Consider the following 17,569-nt stretch of genomic DNA (forward strand, 5'->3'; position numbering starts at 1 on the left):
GTGACTTGTGGTTTCAATTAGACATTATTAATTAAAGTGGTTTGCTTAGGAAGTTGTTGATGTGATAATTATTTGATTTGGCTTATGTATGTGGATTGGCTTTTGATAAATGATAACTAATAACTTTTTTGAACATTCTTATAATTGATAAAATGAATCATCTTTTGGGCATTTTTATATTTTTTTCCCTTTTTTTTCACTATTTATTATATTTGTCCTATTTTTAAATTAAAAAATAGAAATATCGTGTAGCTTACGCTACACGCTACATATTTACGCTACACGCTATAGAGGGCTGAGCGCTACGCATCACGCTACCGCTATTTAAAACACTGATCCTAATTAACATTAACAAAAGATAATAAAAGAATAAGACCTAGGCCCAATTGAGTTGTATCCACTCCCATTAACAATCGTTATCATTTTGACGATTTGCTTTGTCTTTGTTGTTTGTATCAATTCCTCATTTTTTTCAAGAGGCTCTAAGTTGTGATGGGTGGAAACGAGCTATGGAAGAAGAAATGGTTGCAAGTTATTGGAATCAAACTTAGACGTCAACTAAATTACCTCCTGGAAAGCATGTAGTTGGATGCAGATGGGTGTGTACGATAAAATACAACCCCAATGTCTCTATGGATCATTTAAAAGCTTAGTTAGTTGCCAAAGGATACTTTCAGACCCTTGGAGTCAACTACTTAATGACCTTCCCATATGTGGCAAAGCTTCACTTAGAGTGAGTAGTTATTTCTATTGTTGCAAATTGGCCGTTATATCAACTTGATGTGAAGAATGCTTTTCTTCATGGAGTTTTAATACAAATAAAAAATAAAAAATAAAAAATAAAAATTCACTTAATGGAATTGTTGAAAATTGGAGAACACACATGGCCTGTGTTCAAGTTAGTAGATGGAGGGGCAAACGTTGTCCGATCGAGGAGATTTGAGCCATTGAAAAGAGCATCAAAAGAGCTTTCATACAAAATTCGCTTCACCGTAATCCGATCGATCCTATTGTTATTAATGGGTTGGTTTTGGCGACCCAATTTGGGCTCGGAAGACCTGAATCAACTTTGACTCATTTGCACCCTAACCACTGTGCACTTGCATGAGTCATGGCACGTATAACTAGGACACTCATTTCTCATCCAATGCTTCGTGCTAGCTTTACTGGAGAATATTCTTGGTAGAGGAGGAACACAGGCGTACTCTCCCAATTTTTCCTTAAGACTCAACGGGTTTTGAAACTGACCAGATTCATGTCTGGTACCTCAAATATGGTACCCAGACCTGAACCAGACGGGACCCAAACCCTCTCCCTCAGGGGTTTTTGGATATGGGTACACCACTACCTGACGTGTTCATAGCCTAATTTCCAGACAAATCGGCAAAAAGGCACACAAGTGTACAGCAATTGGACCAAAAAAGTGGACAGGACATGCTCAGGTAGTTGGCTGGGAATATCGTGGAGCCCGCACATACAAGTTTCCCATACATTGTATACAAACAAGGTTGCATATGGTTATCTATGTTAAAGCTATTTCTCTTAATTGAACAAATATCTAGGAGCCACCTCCATTTAATGGAAGAACAAGAAGCTTCCTCGGAAAACATATAAGATGTTATTCCTGTTAGTGATGAACTTGATAAAGGTTGCCTCCTACATAACTTGTTTCCTTCCTCCTAGCACAGGGATCTATGACAATCAGAAGGATTGTAGCATTTCTTCAGTGAAGAAATGCAAAATGTAGAAGCTTATAATTTCTCCTTTAGTAAAATGCAAATGCCTGTATTGCAGACACCCCTCGACTCTTCATCAGTGGATGTTGCTGTCTTTTGTCTTTCATTAATGGGAACCAATTACCAGAGTTACTTACAAGAAGCAAACAGAGTACTTAAGCCATGGTTGGTACATGATTTCAACACCTGTTTCCAGATCAGATCTCTCTTTTATCTCCTTTCATGCTTGTCAAGTTTTTAGCCTTCCAAGTGGTTCCCATGGTTGTGATCCTGTTCCACTGTTGATCTGATCATCCACGTCCCAAAGATTTCCCAGATTTGGAAAATGCCCATCCGTCCAATATTGGAGCCTTTTCTCTGTCGAGTGTGGACTATTACTCGTAAACTTCTTTTTCTTTTCTTTTCTTTCTTTCTTTCCGTCTTTTTTTCAAATCCTTATTTGCATGCCTTGCTGATTGAAGGATATTACCATCGGGGAGATCTTTGGTATACTGTCTATCTGTGGTGGGCTCTCCCATGTCAACAGCCTGTATCAACAAACCATGGGGCACTTGTAAAAAATAACAGATCAGAGGATGCTATAAACAACCTCAGGTTGAGGATCATATACTTGCTCATTGTAGAATATAATATTCGATCCATAAATGGTATGTTGCAGTGGGTGGCTTTTGATAGCAGAAGTAAGAAGCAGGTTGGACCCAAAAAATGGAGGAGCAGACCCAGAGATGTTCTCCAAAGCTGTCCAGGGGCTTGGGTTTACTTCCATATCTAAGGTGGTTTTGTGTTTTTATCTCTGCTAGGCAATGATGACAAGCATTGCTAATGAGTAAGCCTGTGTTTTTGTGTAGGATTTCTCGAACAAAATGTTCGTGCTTTTTTACTTCAAGAAAAAGGTATTCTCTTCTATTTTTGCTTTTTAAATGAAAATGACCAAAAAAAAAAGAGAGAAAAAAATAGAACATGGATTTTGGTGAATTTTCCTGACTGTTACAGCTGTCATTGCAGGAGGGTAAAAAACGAGTTAAGGACATTGAGTGGCCAGAGTTGAAGCCTTGTCTATATAAGCGTCGCTAAGTAGAGCAGAATTTGACTAAGAAACGTAGATGACTGGGCCGGCCTTACCTGGCTGGCTGGTTAGAGATGAGAGTGGTTATGCCGACGGATGGTGGCCTTACATCTGTGAAGAAATATCACAGTTGCAGGAGTCTGTCGGTCCCAACGGCGAGATAGTGATGCATCAAAGAAAAAAGAAAATTCCATTGGTTGGTCTAACATGCACCCAAAAAATGGCCATCCAGCACAGCATCCATGTGGGCCCTGCATTAGGGGGATTGCTCCCTTGGGCTACTGAGATTGCTGATTTGAGTCAGCAAGCACTCGTTTTTATGCTTGGCAAGTGGCAATAGAGAGCTTTTCATTCTTGCCATATGGGGATGAGAAATTTTCCATACCTTTTAAGAGTGCTTGTCGGAAAGTGACATGGCACTTGGTTTAATAAGTGCATTTGTTTTCAAAATCTCAGTCGTTGGAACCTACAGCATGAGTCTGGCAATGCATGCTGTGTGCACTATAAAAGTGGGGCGGATGGATGGTCCGTTGTTTCAAACCATTGACACCTACTTGTGAGAAGCTATTCACCTGCACGTAGAAATTCATTTTGCCTGCACGCCTATCCACCTGCTTAATCACGTGCTGGCCCGCGTTGTGTGTATTCCATCCAACCCATACTCCACAATTCAGGCGTATTATATCATTAGGTAGGCCACACCATATAAAACAATCAACAACCACAAAAACATGAAATTCACGTGGTGATATGCATAATGGTTGGATCGGCTTGATTTTTGGGGTGTCCATCTGTCACGTTGGGGCGGCTGCTGATACGGATTGGATGCCGTATACACACCATGGATGCTGATACAATTTTTTGATGGATGGAATTGATGAGAATATATTTCGTTTTTGGTGTGATATTATGAAATTAGGTATTGTCCAATTTTTGGATAAAAAATGTGGTCCCCATGTTATGTTGATGTGGTGGGGCCGTTTTGCCAATTTTTTTTTGGATGGGCATGATGTATGAGAATATCTATTTTCTTCTGTGATGTTATGAAATGGGTTGAAACAAAAAATAAAAAATAAAAAATAAAAATTGTGAGCCCCACGTATGTTAATTTGGTGGGGCTCATTTGCAGAATTTTCAATGAATGTGGGTGGTGGATTTTTTGCAACGTACCACTGATATGTGTGGCTTGAAAATTCTATGGTTGCAATTGCATCTGGACCAGATTATAGTCCATGTGATCAAGGGCATGAAAATAGACAGGCGTGTTAAATTGCCAGGACAGCTATTTGGACATGATGCTTCGTTAAAATGGGGTGTTTCATGACCGATCCTACATGGTTAAATTTTCATGTCGGTATACATGCTCAAGGGCATGCAAAATAGATAATAAGCATGAACAGCATATGGTTCATTAATTTGGATAGGATGATGCACTAGAAAGGTGTCCCTGTGGATTATCCAAGGGTAAAATTTCATCTTGACCAGATGATCTTATGAATGTGATGAAGGGCATGCAAAATGGACGGTGATGGTGGGCTTCATATACGTCAGTTTTTTTTTTTTCCGACTCATTAAAGGGGCCTCTGTATAATGGGTTGTCCATGGTTAAGAATATCATTTTTGTTGGATAATCGTATCCATATGATCAGGGCATGCAAAATAAATGATAAGGATAAGACGAACTGGCAATGGGCCATTAATTTGGACGGCATGATACAGTGGAAAGGGGCATCTCACCGTAGATTATTTTACATGAAAAATTTATATAGATTGGATGATCATGTCCACATGATCCAAGGCTTGCAAAATTAGGGCTGTCAATGGGCTGGGCCTAGGTTTGGCATTGGCCCAGATTTTGAACTTTTACTGCCAGGCCTATTAAGTTTTTTAAATTTGGGCAGGCCCAAGCTCAGCCCATTGACAGCTCTATGCAAAATGGATGTTAGGGGATACGGGTCTATTCATTTTATCGTGACAGGTAGGGTTATTTTCTAATAACATGGCCACTTTTATCATTTTGAAAAACTAATAGAAAATGGGTTTTTACAATAATGGTAATTAGCGATGTGGCTATTAGCATGGACAATATTTCTACATGAGTAGTTACAAATACCCCACCACTGAAGTAGAAATATGTGAAAATTACTTTTTAAAATGGTGCAAAAGGAATTCGGAGCCTACCCTTAAGCAATATCTAATGATCTACTTAAAAAGATATAAGCAATTAATATTAAAATGACGGTGATTCAGTGAGGTTTGATTAGGCTTAAGGTGGCAGGGTATGTATTGGAGTTCAGAGCAGTAGCACGTGTAAGAATGTGCCAAAATATTCAAATTACATAAAAATCATTTGATTTTTTGGAGCCTTGAAAGTGCATCAACGGACACACATAATGTAAGGATCGGATGTCTTGCACGTGTAACATTGTGGAGACTTGACATTGCACCGCAATTAATTGGATGTTCACCAAGTCGTACTGCACAATAGATATTTAGCAAAGACGACATATATGTGATTTGTTAAGCTCCTTCTCGCACACAAAAAGACAAAAATGAATACAACTTATACTTAAAAATCACAATCCTAAAACTCGGTGGCTTGACTCAAAACTCATCTTAATTTGACCAGATTTGGAGCCCAATCCCTAGTAAACTCGCCCTTGAGCATGACTCGGTCCGAACTCAACAATTCCTGTTGAGTGAACCAAAATCTCAAGTCTGATACAACTATTCTTGACACAAATCAAGCTATTTGAGATTTTGTTAAAATTTAAAGTTCATAGAATTATAAAAAAAAATTACCATTTTGTTTTAGTAATTTTACCTATTTTATATTGCTTTTTCATATTTATAACTCCTACCAGCTTTAAATTTTAACTACCAAATATCGAGTAGAGTGAAGAAAGGACTTAGTTGAGCCCTAAGGTTAACCCAACCCTACTGGACATCAAAAGTTGAATTGAATTTTTTGGGTTTATAAACTATGCTCAAAATATAAGTGTTGGGCAATGCATAGTCTATTATTATTAAATGATTTTGTTAATGATGGAATCTAGCTAACGGATGGAATCGATCGTGGAGGTACGCCTACCAATAGGCCTACAAAGAATAAGGAAGATGTGGACAACGGGGGGTGCTAGCAACGGCTATGGACCCTCCAATGCCTAAGTCAGGTAGACTTGGATCAAACGCTAGAGTTTGAGTTTTTAGCTTACCTCCTTTTTATTTAGGGTGGCTATATTTATAGGGTCATGGGGTAGTTTTGCAATCATCGTGTCTTAATGGGTTACGCTAGGGCATCCTTGTTTAGATATGGAACTTTTTTTGAAAATGTCATCAAGCCTGCCTCAATCGGCATGCTCTTTGGCCGAGATTAGGTTAGGCCCTCCTTTTCCAGATCCGAGGCGTAATCCCCTCTAGGTTACTCATACTGCCTTGCGGTGGTCTGTTGAGTCAGGTCAGAATGCGGGAGAGCTCGGATATCAAGCTCCTTGCCTTATAGGCTCTTTGCCTGTGTTGTAGATGCTCTTGGTGAGATAACTCTCCCCCACTGAGCTCTATTCTCGAACAACTCAGCTCGGGAGCTCATCTCTACGTCGGGGGAATTGCTTGTTTTGTCTCCGAGCCCTATGCTCTGATAGGTCGACTCAGGAACTTGTTATAGACCTTTGATTACCTCAGTTCGGAGGCACTTTCACTTGTAGTTAGTTGGTCGTTCTTCCGGTGTGATGGTTCTACCCATGTGATGGATCAGTTCGGTTCTCCCTATAACATATTCAGATAGATCATATATACTAGAAGACTTGTAAGGTGCATGCAAGAACGTAATGTTTTATGTATATGCATCGTATTTGCCAAATATTCTATATGAGATTATATGTGTTTAAGCACCCACGTATGCCACCATCAATATTTACGTACTTCAAAGCATATTTAAGGTTGGCACACAGAGAAGACTTAAAAGCAATTCAAACCACACGAGAGGCATAGGATTTAGATTGTGTCAATTCTTATCTTCCCGTGTGTACTGGTTGGACATTGTACCATCCGATTTTTTAAAAATAGAGAATAGTGTGTAACGTCGTGCTCACCTCTCTAAATTTTAGGGCCTGATTGTTTCACCAATTACCACAATAATATAAAAGAAATCTGCAATGATTACTGTTGATGCTAAAATTTGGTTAACTCTCCCCGGACCTTCGAATACCTGCACAGTGAGCGGACAAAGGAGACCCTGGCTAGTATAGGGGACCCTCCAGTCAGATGAGAAATCTGGTTGTAAATGGGGTTTTAGGCTAGAGATTGTGCATACCTTTCAGTATTGGAGGTGCTCCTATTTATAGGTGTTGAGAGGCAGTGGCGTAGGGGAGATCTCCCTATTTAGCAGGGACGTGTTGTAGTAGGATTCGGGTCTTGAATGAGCGGGGGGATCTCCAGAGATCCTTGGTGAAGATCTCGGGATCCCGAGCATGTCGCGGATGTCCTTCGAGATCTTTGGAGAAGATTTTAGGAGGATCTCTTTTAGATAAGATCTGATTATTTGGAATCAGCGAGGGTGAGCAATAGGAGGCCGAGGTGAGGTTATGCCAACCTGACTCCTTCAGCGAGTAGTCGAGCTTCTTTTGGCGTTAGGCAGATCAGTGGATCTTCCGACTTGCTAACGAGATACCGAGCTCGACTTCATTTCTTGCTCGGTCTCGAATCAAAGGTCGGATTTTTAGTCGTATCTGTTGTTGTTAGACCTAACAAAGTATACGAAGTTTCGACTTGACCTTTTATTATTGGTCGGTTCGTTTTCCCATAACAATTATTGTGTTAAATAAAAAGGAAATATGCAGTGATTACAAATTACTTGTCACCCGACAACATCTGCATTTGGACATTGATTACAGTGTTTGGTTTATCGGTATATTAATGTCAAATCAGCACCAAAATACATTAATGTGGCTATTTCGATTCAAGATTTTCATGGTAATGCCATAAAAAATCGTAATGATTACAAATTCCTTTACATGTCTCTCCTGAATACATTTGCATTTGAGCGATGATTCCCATGTTTGGTTTGGTGGTGGTAAAATTGTATTGATGACACATTTCGTTTACATTACTAGGGTAATTGGTGAAACAAACAAGCCCTTAATGCATAAACTACTACTATTAGTTTTTAATTCAAATAATATGAAAACTTAAAAGTAAATAAAGATAAAAATAACAACAAAAAATTATAAGAATGGAGGTATTTAATGCTCATATTTGATGTAAGATAAAAGGAAAGTCCTAACAAAGAATTCATACACTTTTTTAGGGAAATGAAATTTCACCTAAAGTCTCATTTTTCCATTTCTGCTTTTTAGATGTCTTGTTTTATATACGAAAAGTTATGATTTTATTGATCAAAGAAGGTCAAGATGGCTAAAAGAACTACAATTAAGCCCAAGAAATAGAAGAAAGAGTACATTTCTTCAGTGCTAAAGAGCTCGAGGCCCAACCACAACATCTAACTTAACCCACCTAAAGTCTTCTGCGACTGCCCATTGGTTGCAGACACATCAATTATTTCTTCTCGATAAGGCCTAGAGAATGACCAATAATGCCATTCTCCAAACTTCTCCTTCTTTTCCCCACTCCACCCCCGTGCCATTCAAGCAAGAGCCCCTTAATCAACTTCAGCATCACCTGTGAGACGATGAAAGAACCCAAGACTATCCCAAAACTCACTCGCAAAGGATGGTGAATGAAGATATGGTCAATTGACACATCATTTTGCTAGCACAAAAGGCAAACTATTTGTGATTATCATCTTCCTTTTTCGAAAATTATCAACCCTAAGCACCTTCCTCCTTGCCACCAACCATGTCAACTTTGCAACTTTGCTAGGGTAAGGTTGGTGAAGGACTGAAGCAAGAACTATTTAGACCTCTCGATGATCAAAACCATAGTATCCGAAGACGAATCAATGGGATAATGCCTAAGAGCTGCTTTGATAATACGATAAACTCATCCTCTTCCTCTTTCAATTTGGATGGCATTTTCCATATAAAGTAGAAAATTATTATAAAAAATATAAAGCAACTATCTAGAAAATATGTTCATATCAAAAGGTGAAAATCTAACAATTCAAAAGGTTTAGGAACACGATCTAAGATATGCTTATCATGACTCCACGTTTACTTGGATAGCAACAAATCTACGGATGGTCACTACTTTTATGGTCATCTAATCTCAACAAAGGTAACACATGTAAACTAGCCTTATTTTTATAGTCAATGAAAATTTTATTTAATTGAAATCGCTACAAGAGCCAACAATACAAAAGGAGCTCCAATCCATTTACGAAAGTCAATCTATAGAAATATTTAGATTAGAAGTCCAATCTTTTACATAGGGCTTAGCCCTCAATAATAAAGAAATTGAACCCCTCTTGTCCTTAAAGCATCGAGTATTTCTTTCACCCCAAATAGACCACAGACGGGCAACAAGGATAACCTCTAACGCTTCTTTCCACCTCTTTCGGTTCCACTACCATGCCAATTAAGAAATAAATCCTCAATGGTCCTCTACATCACCCAAAAGAAATCTTGAAAACCCCCAATAAGCCCTCCCAAATGGACCTAGCAAGTGGGCAATGGATAAATAAGTGGTTTACCGATTCTGCATCGCTAAGATACATGGAGCACATATTCAGACTGTACATTGCCTTCTTTTGAAGGTTATCAATAGCAATCACCCGGTTATTGCTTACCAATCACATAAAAGCCACTAATTTTGAAAAAGCGTCATAACTCTAAAACAAATCTCGAGGGGCACGGGCCTGCAACTGCACCCTCTAAGGTTTTGTAAAAATAACTGGATAGAGAACTTGCTCGATTTTTCTAGACTTCACAACAAAGAGTCTTTCACCCCTAACAACAAGCAAACTCTGTGAAGCTTATCCAAGGCCCTTAAGAATTCATCGAACTCCTCATCAGAAATTTTTATTTTACAAGTGGAAGACCACACCATGTTCTTTCCAAGAGGCAAAAAGCAACCAGCCACATGTCTTAACATTCAAAGTTATCCCTCCCAATCTAGGGAACTCAGCACGGAGAGACCTTTCACCTAGCCATACGTCTTCCCAAAAGAGCTCTCTTTCCCCATTCATCTTCCCAAAAGAGCTCATTTTCACCATTTCCTACTGCGAAGCACACTCCCTTCTTAAAACTCTCTCACCCCTTCTATGGCATTCCAAAGATGGAAGCTCTATATAAAGAGGATCCCTTTACCAAGCAATCCCCTTAAATTTATAAGCAACGACTCTTCTCCATAGGCTTACTTCCTCCGACCCAAACCTCCATAACCATTTGCCTAAAAGAGCCATTGTCATATATGATATCATTGTGTAATTAGACATGAAAAAAGAAAATTGGAGAATGAGTACATTAAAAGGAGATCACACACACACACACAATGATATCATTGTGAAAGTGTTGGCATCGTTCAATAGTATAAAGTGGCTTATACTCCACATCATGCAATTGTATGGAAAAGGAACAATACACTATTGGACATGATTAGATCAATGATGGCTTATGCTGATCTCTCTGTCACATTCTCGGGAGATGCACTATTAATGACCATTTATGTTCTTAAAAGAGTTTTGTTGAAATCTGTTCCCAAAACTCCATATGAGATTTGGAGTGGGAGGATTCCTTCTTTAATTGACCTATGTTCTTGAAGATTTTTAGGGTATGTTTTGTTGTCTGTTCCTTGTAGAGGTAAATCTAATAGTAAAATCATTGATTGCGTATACACAAGGTACCCTACGTACTCAAAAGGATACATTTTTGTTTATGAGGATGGTGGACGATAGACCGAGATAAAATCTTGGGATGTGACCTTCATCAAAGACAAATACTTCAACCAAAAGAAGCAGGAAGTTAAGGTAAAACTTCTTAAAATCTTTGACGTTTCTTAGGAAAGTGAGAATTCCAATTCTCACAATGAAGATTCTCTAATGGTTCATCAGAACAATGTGAGTACATCTTAGGATGCTCCTGAATTACGTCAAAGTAAAAGAGGATTAATTCTCATTCAATATTTCAAGATAGAGAGTGAATCATACTCTTGCATTGTGATTAATAATGATGAACCTGATTATTTTTAGGATGCATTGTTGTCTCCAAGTTTGACTGATTAGGTTGCCATAGACGAAGAGATCACCTCCATAAAGAAGAATGAACTCCGGGAATTGTAGATCTACTTCCCAATCGTGAAGTGATAGGCAACAAGTGAGTGCTTAAGGTCAAAAGAAATGCAGATTATATGATGGACAAGTAGAAAGCAAAATTAGTTAATAAAGGTTTCGCAAAAAAGGTGACCTTTCCACCTATATATGGCCGATACTAGCGACATTTGGAATTTATAAACGGGCACCCATATGATATTTTCGACAATATATCAAGTTGTTGATAATTTACGAAATATTGCCAATATTTCAGTAATATCTGAAAATGGAATGAAAGAACCCTGTTTCATAATCGATGCGATACCAATAATATCTTATTAGTGCTATTCACAACAATGGTTCCTCTTGAATCTCATCCAGAGTGTGTGAAATGTCATCTTTATCTAAAAGACATTTGCGGCACAGGACTAGTCTTCATAATTGCCATCATAAAATTTTCAACCATAAAGTTGTTTAGCGATTAACACTTTGGTGGCTATATCATAGCATTTTGGTGGCTATGATATTAGGATATTGGCACTAATCATCATCATTTCTACATATCATCCAAATCTTCAAGTTCTAGAAGTGACTAATCCATCTTACATGTGATATGCATGTCCACATACCCGAATGGGCGGTGTAAATTAATCAAGTTATCTGAAGTAAGATGAGTACGTTGCTTTTGTGACAATCTCTTTACATATCCTATGCAACCCTTATTTTTTCTCTTTCCCTCTAATCGAGGCTCAAAACCCATCTCTCCCTTCTCTTCTTCTTTTTCCTCTTCCTCTCCTTTCTTAGGCTCACGAATGATTTGAATGAGTTTGGGCTGAACTATGGGTAAAAGGCAACCTCTTCAATCTCAAAAAACAAGCTAGGCCGACAAGGCCCAACTCCTAAGTCCACCTCCCTTCTTTTTCTTCCCTTTTTTTAATAGGCCCATTATAACATAATCCATACCCATCTCCCTCATTCTTCCTCTCCCCATAGGGGGGTTTAGAGAAAACCCAACACCACCACATTCTTCCTCCTCCCCTCTACTTGCGTTGTTACCTTTGGTAGCAAGATGGGCGCTTCTGCCCAAAGCAGCCGCTTTGCATGTCTGAAGTAAAACGAGAGAGAGGTGGGAGATGCAGTGGTGGGCATTGCGTCTGTTGCTATTCCCATGACAAACAACAATGGTCCGTCATAACTCCACCCATTCCCTTCTTCCCTTTTTTCTTAAATTCTTTATTATTATTATTTAATTTCTCCTCTTTTTTTTTTTTTAATTTACTCATTGTCCAATTTTCTTTTTTTCATTCTCATTGCACACCTATATTTTGTGACCATTATTAGAGATGGCAATCAATGTTATAATAAAAAAACATTACAAATAATTTAAAAAAAAATAGATTTATTTGGGAAAAAGGCTATTTACCTCAATCATCTCCACGTAAATTAAAGATATGTCGTTGGCTTACTTTGATACCATTGAAAGACAGCCCGAACGGGTGGGCCAGTAGGATTTGACGGTCTACATGATCTTGGAACCTTCGCACAAAGCCGAAGATGAATGGTCTACATCCAGTGGTCCGCTAACCATTATGAGAGAGCAGAAGATCTCATCACCCCTTTGATTCTACGATTAAGCCGGCCCCCAGATTACAATCAACAACTTTGATTGTCCAGAGGCAGGCAAGATGGAGAAACTAGGTATAAACTCTCATTGCTAACTCTTGCTTCTACGATATTTGGGATGCATTGAACACAGGATACCTTCCCTTTGTATAGGGGACGGATAAGAGACGATAGGAGAGAAAATTCGGATGAGGTACAGTTTCTCCAATCTCTCTCCCATATCCCAACCTGTTTTCTAATTTAAAACTCAAATTTAAACAATGAAGCATGAACAAGGGAGAGACGAATGGGACACCTACTAGTCGTTGCCCATAAAGGGGCGCCACTGACCCATTACCAACAGATTGTAGGTAGACTCTTGCCTTGCTTTGCCAAATCAATTAATGCTAATGACTTTTCAAGTGATTGCCATTCCAATTCTAGAATAGCAAATTCTCACTGGGAGTGGGCTTACAGGGCAGTTGGTGTTTGTATGGGAGGGGCATTTTGTAGTTTATTGAGAGCATTTTCATTATTTTGTCTAATTGCCTGCCAGATGTTTGCTGGCCTCACATTCACCCTCTCCACAAGCACCTTCACACAGCATACACACGTACGTGTTCAACCTGTAACATACGTAGGACATCCACATGTTCAGACAGGCTAACCATTTAGTTAAGATTGGCACCTATACGAACAAGCATTTCTTTCATAATTTTCCATTGGACAGAATCTAACAAAACCGCCAAATGCTCTTTCACCATATCCATCCTATGAAAGTTGATGTTTAAAACCCTCTTAAATTCCATCGCTTGATCACATTGTTGTTACATGCATCTTTACCACACAACATGAAAATCCACCAGCTCCAATATGCATTTGCTGCTCAGTAAACATTGTTGTTACATGCATCTTTACTACACAACATTAACATCCACCAGCTCCCATATGCATTTGCTGCTCAGTAATAGCAGAATTGGCTTGGCTTACGGAAAAGCCATATGTTCATTGATCAACATGAAATCTAGAGATGGGCAAAAAACTGCAGGAAGGGGGGAAAATGTACCAGTTGTATAAGGGACCCAAGCAGATCCTTCACCAACTTCATTCCTGGGAATTGGAAAATCACGAGAGGAAAGAAAAAGCCAAACATCCCCAGAGAACTTGCAAGAAAAATTGTCAAGAGCTCAGAGAGCCTACAAAACCTGCAAAAAAAAAAAACCACGTCATCAACAACTGTGGCACTAAGAGTGCTTAAACAGCTTGCTAGCCATATAACAAATAAACGAAACCCACCTTAAGACTATGACTGTAGACAGCAAATGCCCCAATATATTATGAGCAATCAAAGTAGTAAATGCTGAGATCATGCAGCAAGCAAGTAGCAGCAGAAGAGGGCCAATCAATTCAGTAAAATCAAGCAGTCCTGGACATAGCACAGGCAGGTATTACTACATGTAGACAGAACTCCCATAACAGAATTTTGCAAGTGGGCTACAAACAAAATAGACATACCTGTTAGTTTCCTCGAGAGGATAAAAAAGAACAACATAGCTGATGAAGCAGTAACTAATGATGTGGAAAGTACCTACACAAGACAATCGGGCTCATCAGAACAGTTTAAAATCCTGCAATGCCCCTAACTTTATGATTTCAATTAATTCACATACCAGTCCTTGCGCACCTAGCCCGAACTGGAAAATGAATAGCCAATCTAGGAAAGCATTCAAGAGAATAGCAGCCACACTGACTAGGAATGGTGATTTCCCATCCCCAAGCGCATAAAATACCACAACCAGCAATTCTCTGATGATGTAAAATGGTGAACCAATAGAATCTGTTGATAGATAGAACAAACAGCAGAATTCAACTCCTTTTTTTGTAGGCAATTTTTTGCCTGTAGCATGATGCAAAATGCTGAAATAGCAATTTCTTTTATGGTCAACAAACTATATCAGTTGTGTTCTAGTGGAATAGTAAAACCATTTGTTAGAGCCAACTGAAACAGTATCATCCGTTTCTTAGGAGATCCAGTTTGAGCAGGTGTCCCAAATCAGTTACGTAATGGCAACGGTCATAACCGTTAAATGTTACAGGGTCGAAACGGCCGTTACACAAAAAAAAAAAAAAAAAAAAAAAAAAGGCCGTAAGGCCCTGTAACGGTTTATAATGGCCCTGTAATGGTCTGTAACAGCCCCGTAATGGACTCGTAACAGTCCGTAAAAGGTTTTTTTTTTTTTTAAATAAAAGAAAAAAAGAAAAAAAGAGGGCCATAACCGCCGTTACGGCCTATATCATAACAGTAACGGTGGTGGCTGTTACGGCCACTATTACTGTTATGGGAAACCTTTGAGAAGGAACATCATTAAAGTATTGTTCCAAAAGTCTTTTTTGAGGAAAAAGAAAATGAAAAGAATTGGCCAGGTCATTAGTTGCAATTCAGGAAAAAAAAAAACTGGATATTTAAATTTTTAGTAAATAAAAAAAAAAAATTCTCAATTCTTTTTAATAAATAATTCTAGCAACATATAAAACCTATTTTACACAGGATGTGTTTTGATAAGTTCATAGGTGATTAAGTAGTTAGGTTTGTACATCTCTTGTTATTGATTCAAGGCTGATAAATTTTAACAAGCTTTATATCTCATATACTTTCAAAATGAATTTTCAGAAAAGTTTCAAAGCTCTTATTTCATTAGCAAAATATGTGTTTTGCACCTTTTTCTTTATTTCTCGTCTTTTGGTAGGCAAATCTTGCTATTGAAAGCTCTTGCAAACTTGAACTTTTCCCTAGGCAATTGTAGAGGTCAAATTTTCCTTCGCAATGCTAGTAGATAAGCAATTCTCATTACTCACACTTTCCACTAGTTTCATTATGTCAATGTGTAATTAAAATTGATTCTATTTATTTTTCAGAAGAAAAAGACTGATTCTGTCCAAGTCAAGGTGTTCAAATCGTGTCAAATGAGTCCCCTAAGACTCGTTACAACTTGGTTGAGCTGCATCAAAGGAGTCATACAATGTGGTTTGCTTGCTTAAGATGATACGTTAAAAAGAAGAAAGAAAAAACGAAAGGAAAAAATAACTTTTTCTTCAATAAGATTTTGCATTTGAATAGTTTCAGGAACTTCGATTTTAGCATTGGTTTTTTAATCCATGCTAAATCTGGATTCGCAAAAATATTTACTTTCATCTCACACACATGCTATGGGCATTTGATTATTCGAAATGATTCGAAAACTATTTTCTTATACTTGTTCTTTTTCCCTTCTAGAACATGAAATAGTATAAAGATGACAGGTCCATGTATTTTGCCCCAAATCATGAATATTTGATATTTTTACAGTTCTGGAAAACTATTTTCTTACAAAGGTGTTTATATTGGAAATAATCTAACGACGATAAATCCTAGGATTTGGCCCCTATTCCATCAGTTTTTGATATTTGCCCAGATATCTGGATATGCAAATTATTTCCTAGCCCATAACAAGTCAGGCTTGGGCCTTTCAACAAGGTCTGTAGATAAGGTATGGGTCTATGTTTGAAGTTCGATTAATAAACATGTTTGGCCAGCCCTAGGGTTTGTAAAACATTCTATTAAGGCCCTGCCTGAGAACAAGCCCATCTACCATGTTAATAGGGAGGCTTCAGCTGAGACAAAAAGCCATATTACTTAATGGGCCAGGCCCAGAGCTGAAACTTTGGCCCAATTAATAATTGCATTGGGCTTGGGCTGATCCTGACCAAACACAGACCCAGCTTGTTGCCAACACTACTTGCCTATAACTTGATTCATGTACACAAATGGGATATGATCATTGGGTAAAGCTGGTTGATTTGTGTCTTATACATGAACAGGCCTACCTGGTGATTGATATGGATCCAGTATGTGTTTGGCACATGTACACAAATAAAGGGAGTATACATTAGTATATTATAACAGTTTTCATACCATAACATTTCTAATGTTCTTACATATTCTTTTTTGTATATAGTGTCCTGGATTCTACTGCACATAAAACAGATTATATCTTATTTGACAAATGGCACCTTAGTTCAGCATCAGAAAGAAATTGGTTGAAAGTATCAAGACAGAGTGAAACACAAAGTGGAACTAATGAGGGAAGTATTATCAGTGGAGTGACAAAATTAAAGGAGCATTTGGCTCATAAATCAAGCAGGGCTAAAGGATGCACCAACATGCTCACTAAAGACAATTGAACTGCTACTTGGTAAAAGAACTGAAAAAGCAATGAAGAAGATATGTGAAAAGCAAGGGGCAAAGTGTAAGGTGATGATGGGGATGAAGAGACAAGAAACGTGTAGACAAGAATGCGAGCTAGCACAAAGAGGTAGGGGCAAGAGCAGGTTTGTAGATCAAGCTGCAGAAACCATTTAGAGCCTGAGGCAGGGGATATTTCCTAAGGGTGTGAGCGTACTGATTCATTTTTGTATTGGAACCATAGTTTGAAGCAGAAGACCATGAAGAGTTCAACGATGAATTAGACTAAAACAGAATATAGGCCAAGCCATCTCTAAGTTGTTCTGTTATGGTAGTGTTCCTTGAAATGGTGTACATTCCCCATACTTCCAGAGCTCATTGTAGACATTACCACCAAGGCTGGTTGATAAGTAAAGTTCACATGCCATATGAGATAAATACAAAGTATTTTCATGTTGAAGCATCATTCCAAGTATCGGGGATACCATCGATAATATCGGTGATATTATTGGTATCACCAATAACAGCTTGGCAATACCGATAACACTATAGTAGTATAAAAAAAATAATCCAGGTATAGGTGATATATCACCGATATATCGCAAGGTATAACCAATGTATTGATATCGCCAATGTATCGCAATATTTTCGATTGTATAAATTCCAAATGTCACTTGTATCGTTGATACTTGCATCGCCAACATATCAGCGATAATATCACCAACGTATTGATATTGTGA

General features: G+C 38.3%; 2 protein-coding genes and 1 long non-coding RNA gene across 4 annotated transcripts in view; 2 read left to right on the forward strand and 1 right to left on the reverse strand.

Annotated features, from left to right (window-relative positions):
• LOC131239837 (ribosomal RNA-processing protein 8) overlaps positions 1-3,888 on the forward strand; it is a 44,057-nt gene extending 40,169 nt beyond the window's left edge. Inside the window, exons 6-9 of the mRNA XM_058237718.1 lie at positions 1,795-1,901; positions 2,395-2,509; positions 2,585-2,629; positions 2,742-3,888. Of these exons, the coding sequence (XP_058093701.1) occupies positions 1,795-1,901; positions 2,395-2,509; positions 2,585-2,629; positions 2,742-2,810 (336 nt within the window). The 3' untranslated portion in view covers positions 2,811-3,888. The remainder of the gene's footprint in view (positions 1-1,794; positions 1,902-2,394; positions 2,510-2,584; positions 2,630-2,741) is intronic.
• A 7,641-nt stretch (positions 3,889-11,529) lies between these two features.
• LOC131239839 (uncharacterized) overlaps positions 11,530-17,569 on the forward strand; it is a 53,626-nt gene continuing 47,586 nt past the window's right edge. Inside the window, exon 1 of the long non-coding RNA XR_009168424.1 lies at positions 11,530-12,189. This is a non-coding gene — a long non-coding RNA (uncharacterized LOC131239839). The remainder of the gene's footprint in view (positions 12,190-17,569) is intronic.
• LOC131239838 (uncharacterized) overlaps positions 13,297-17,569 on the reverse strand; it is a 98,200-nt gene continuing 93,927 nt past the window's right edge. For both annotated transcript variants that reach the window (XM_058237719.1, XM_058237720.1), the window contains 4 exons: positions 14,278-14,444; positions 14,123-14,195; positions 13,904-14,033; positions 13,297-13,812 (listed from right to left, as the gene is read on the reverse strand). In XM_058237719.1, the coding sequence (XP_058093702.1) occupies positions 13,632-13,812; positions 13,904-14,033; positions 14,123-14,195; positions 14,278-14,444 (551 nt within the window). In that variant the 3' untranslated portion in view covers positions 13,297-13,631. The remainder of the gene's footprint in view (positions 13,813-13,903; positions 14,034-14,122; positions 14,196-14,277; positions 14,445-17,569) is intronic.

This window comes from Magnolia sinica, chromosome 3 (genome assembly GCF_029962835.1).
Source record: "Magnolia sinica isolate HGM2019 chromosome 3, MsV1, whole genome shotgun sequence".
NCBI classification, from domain to species: Eukaryota; Viridiplantae; Streptophyta; class Magnoliopsida; order Magnoliales; family Magnoliaceae; genus Magnolia; species Magnolia sinica.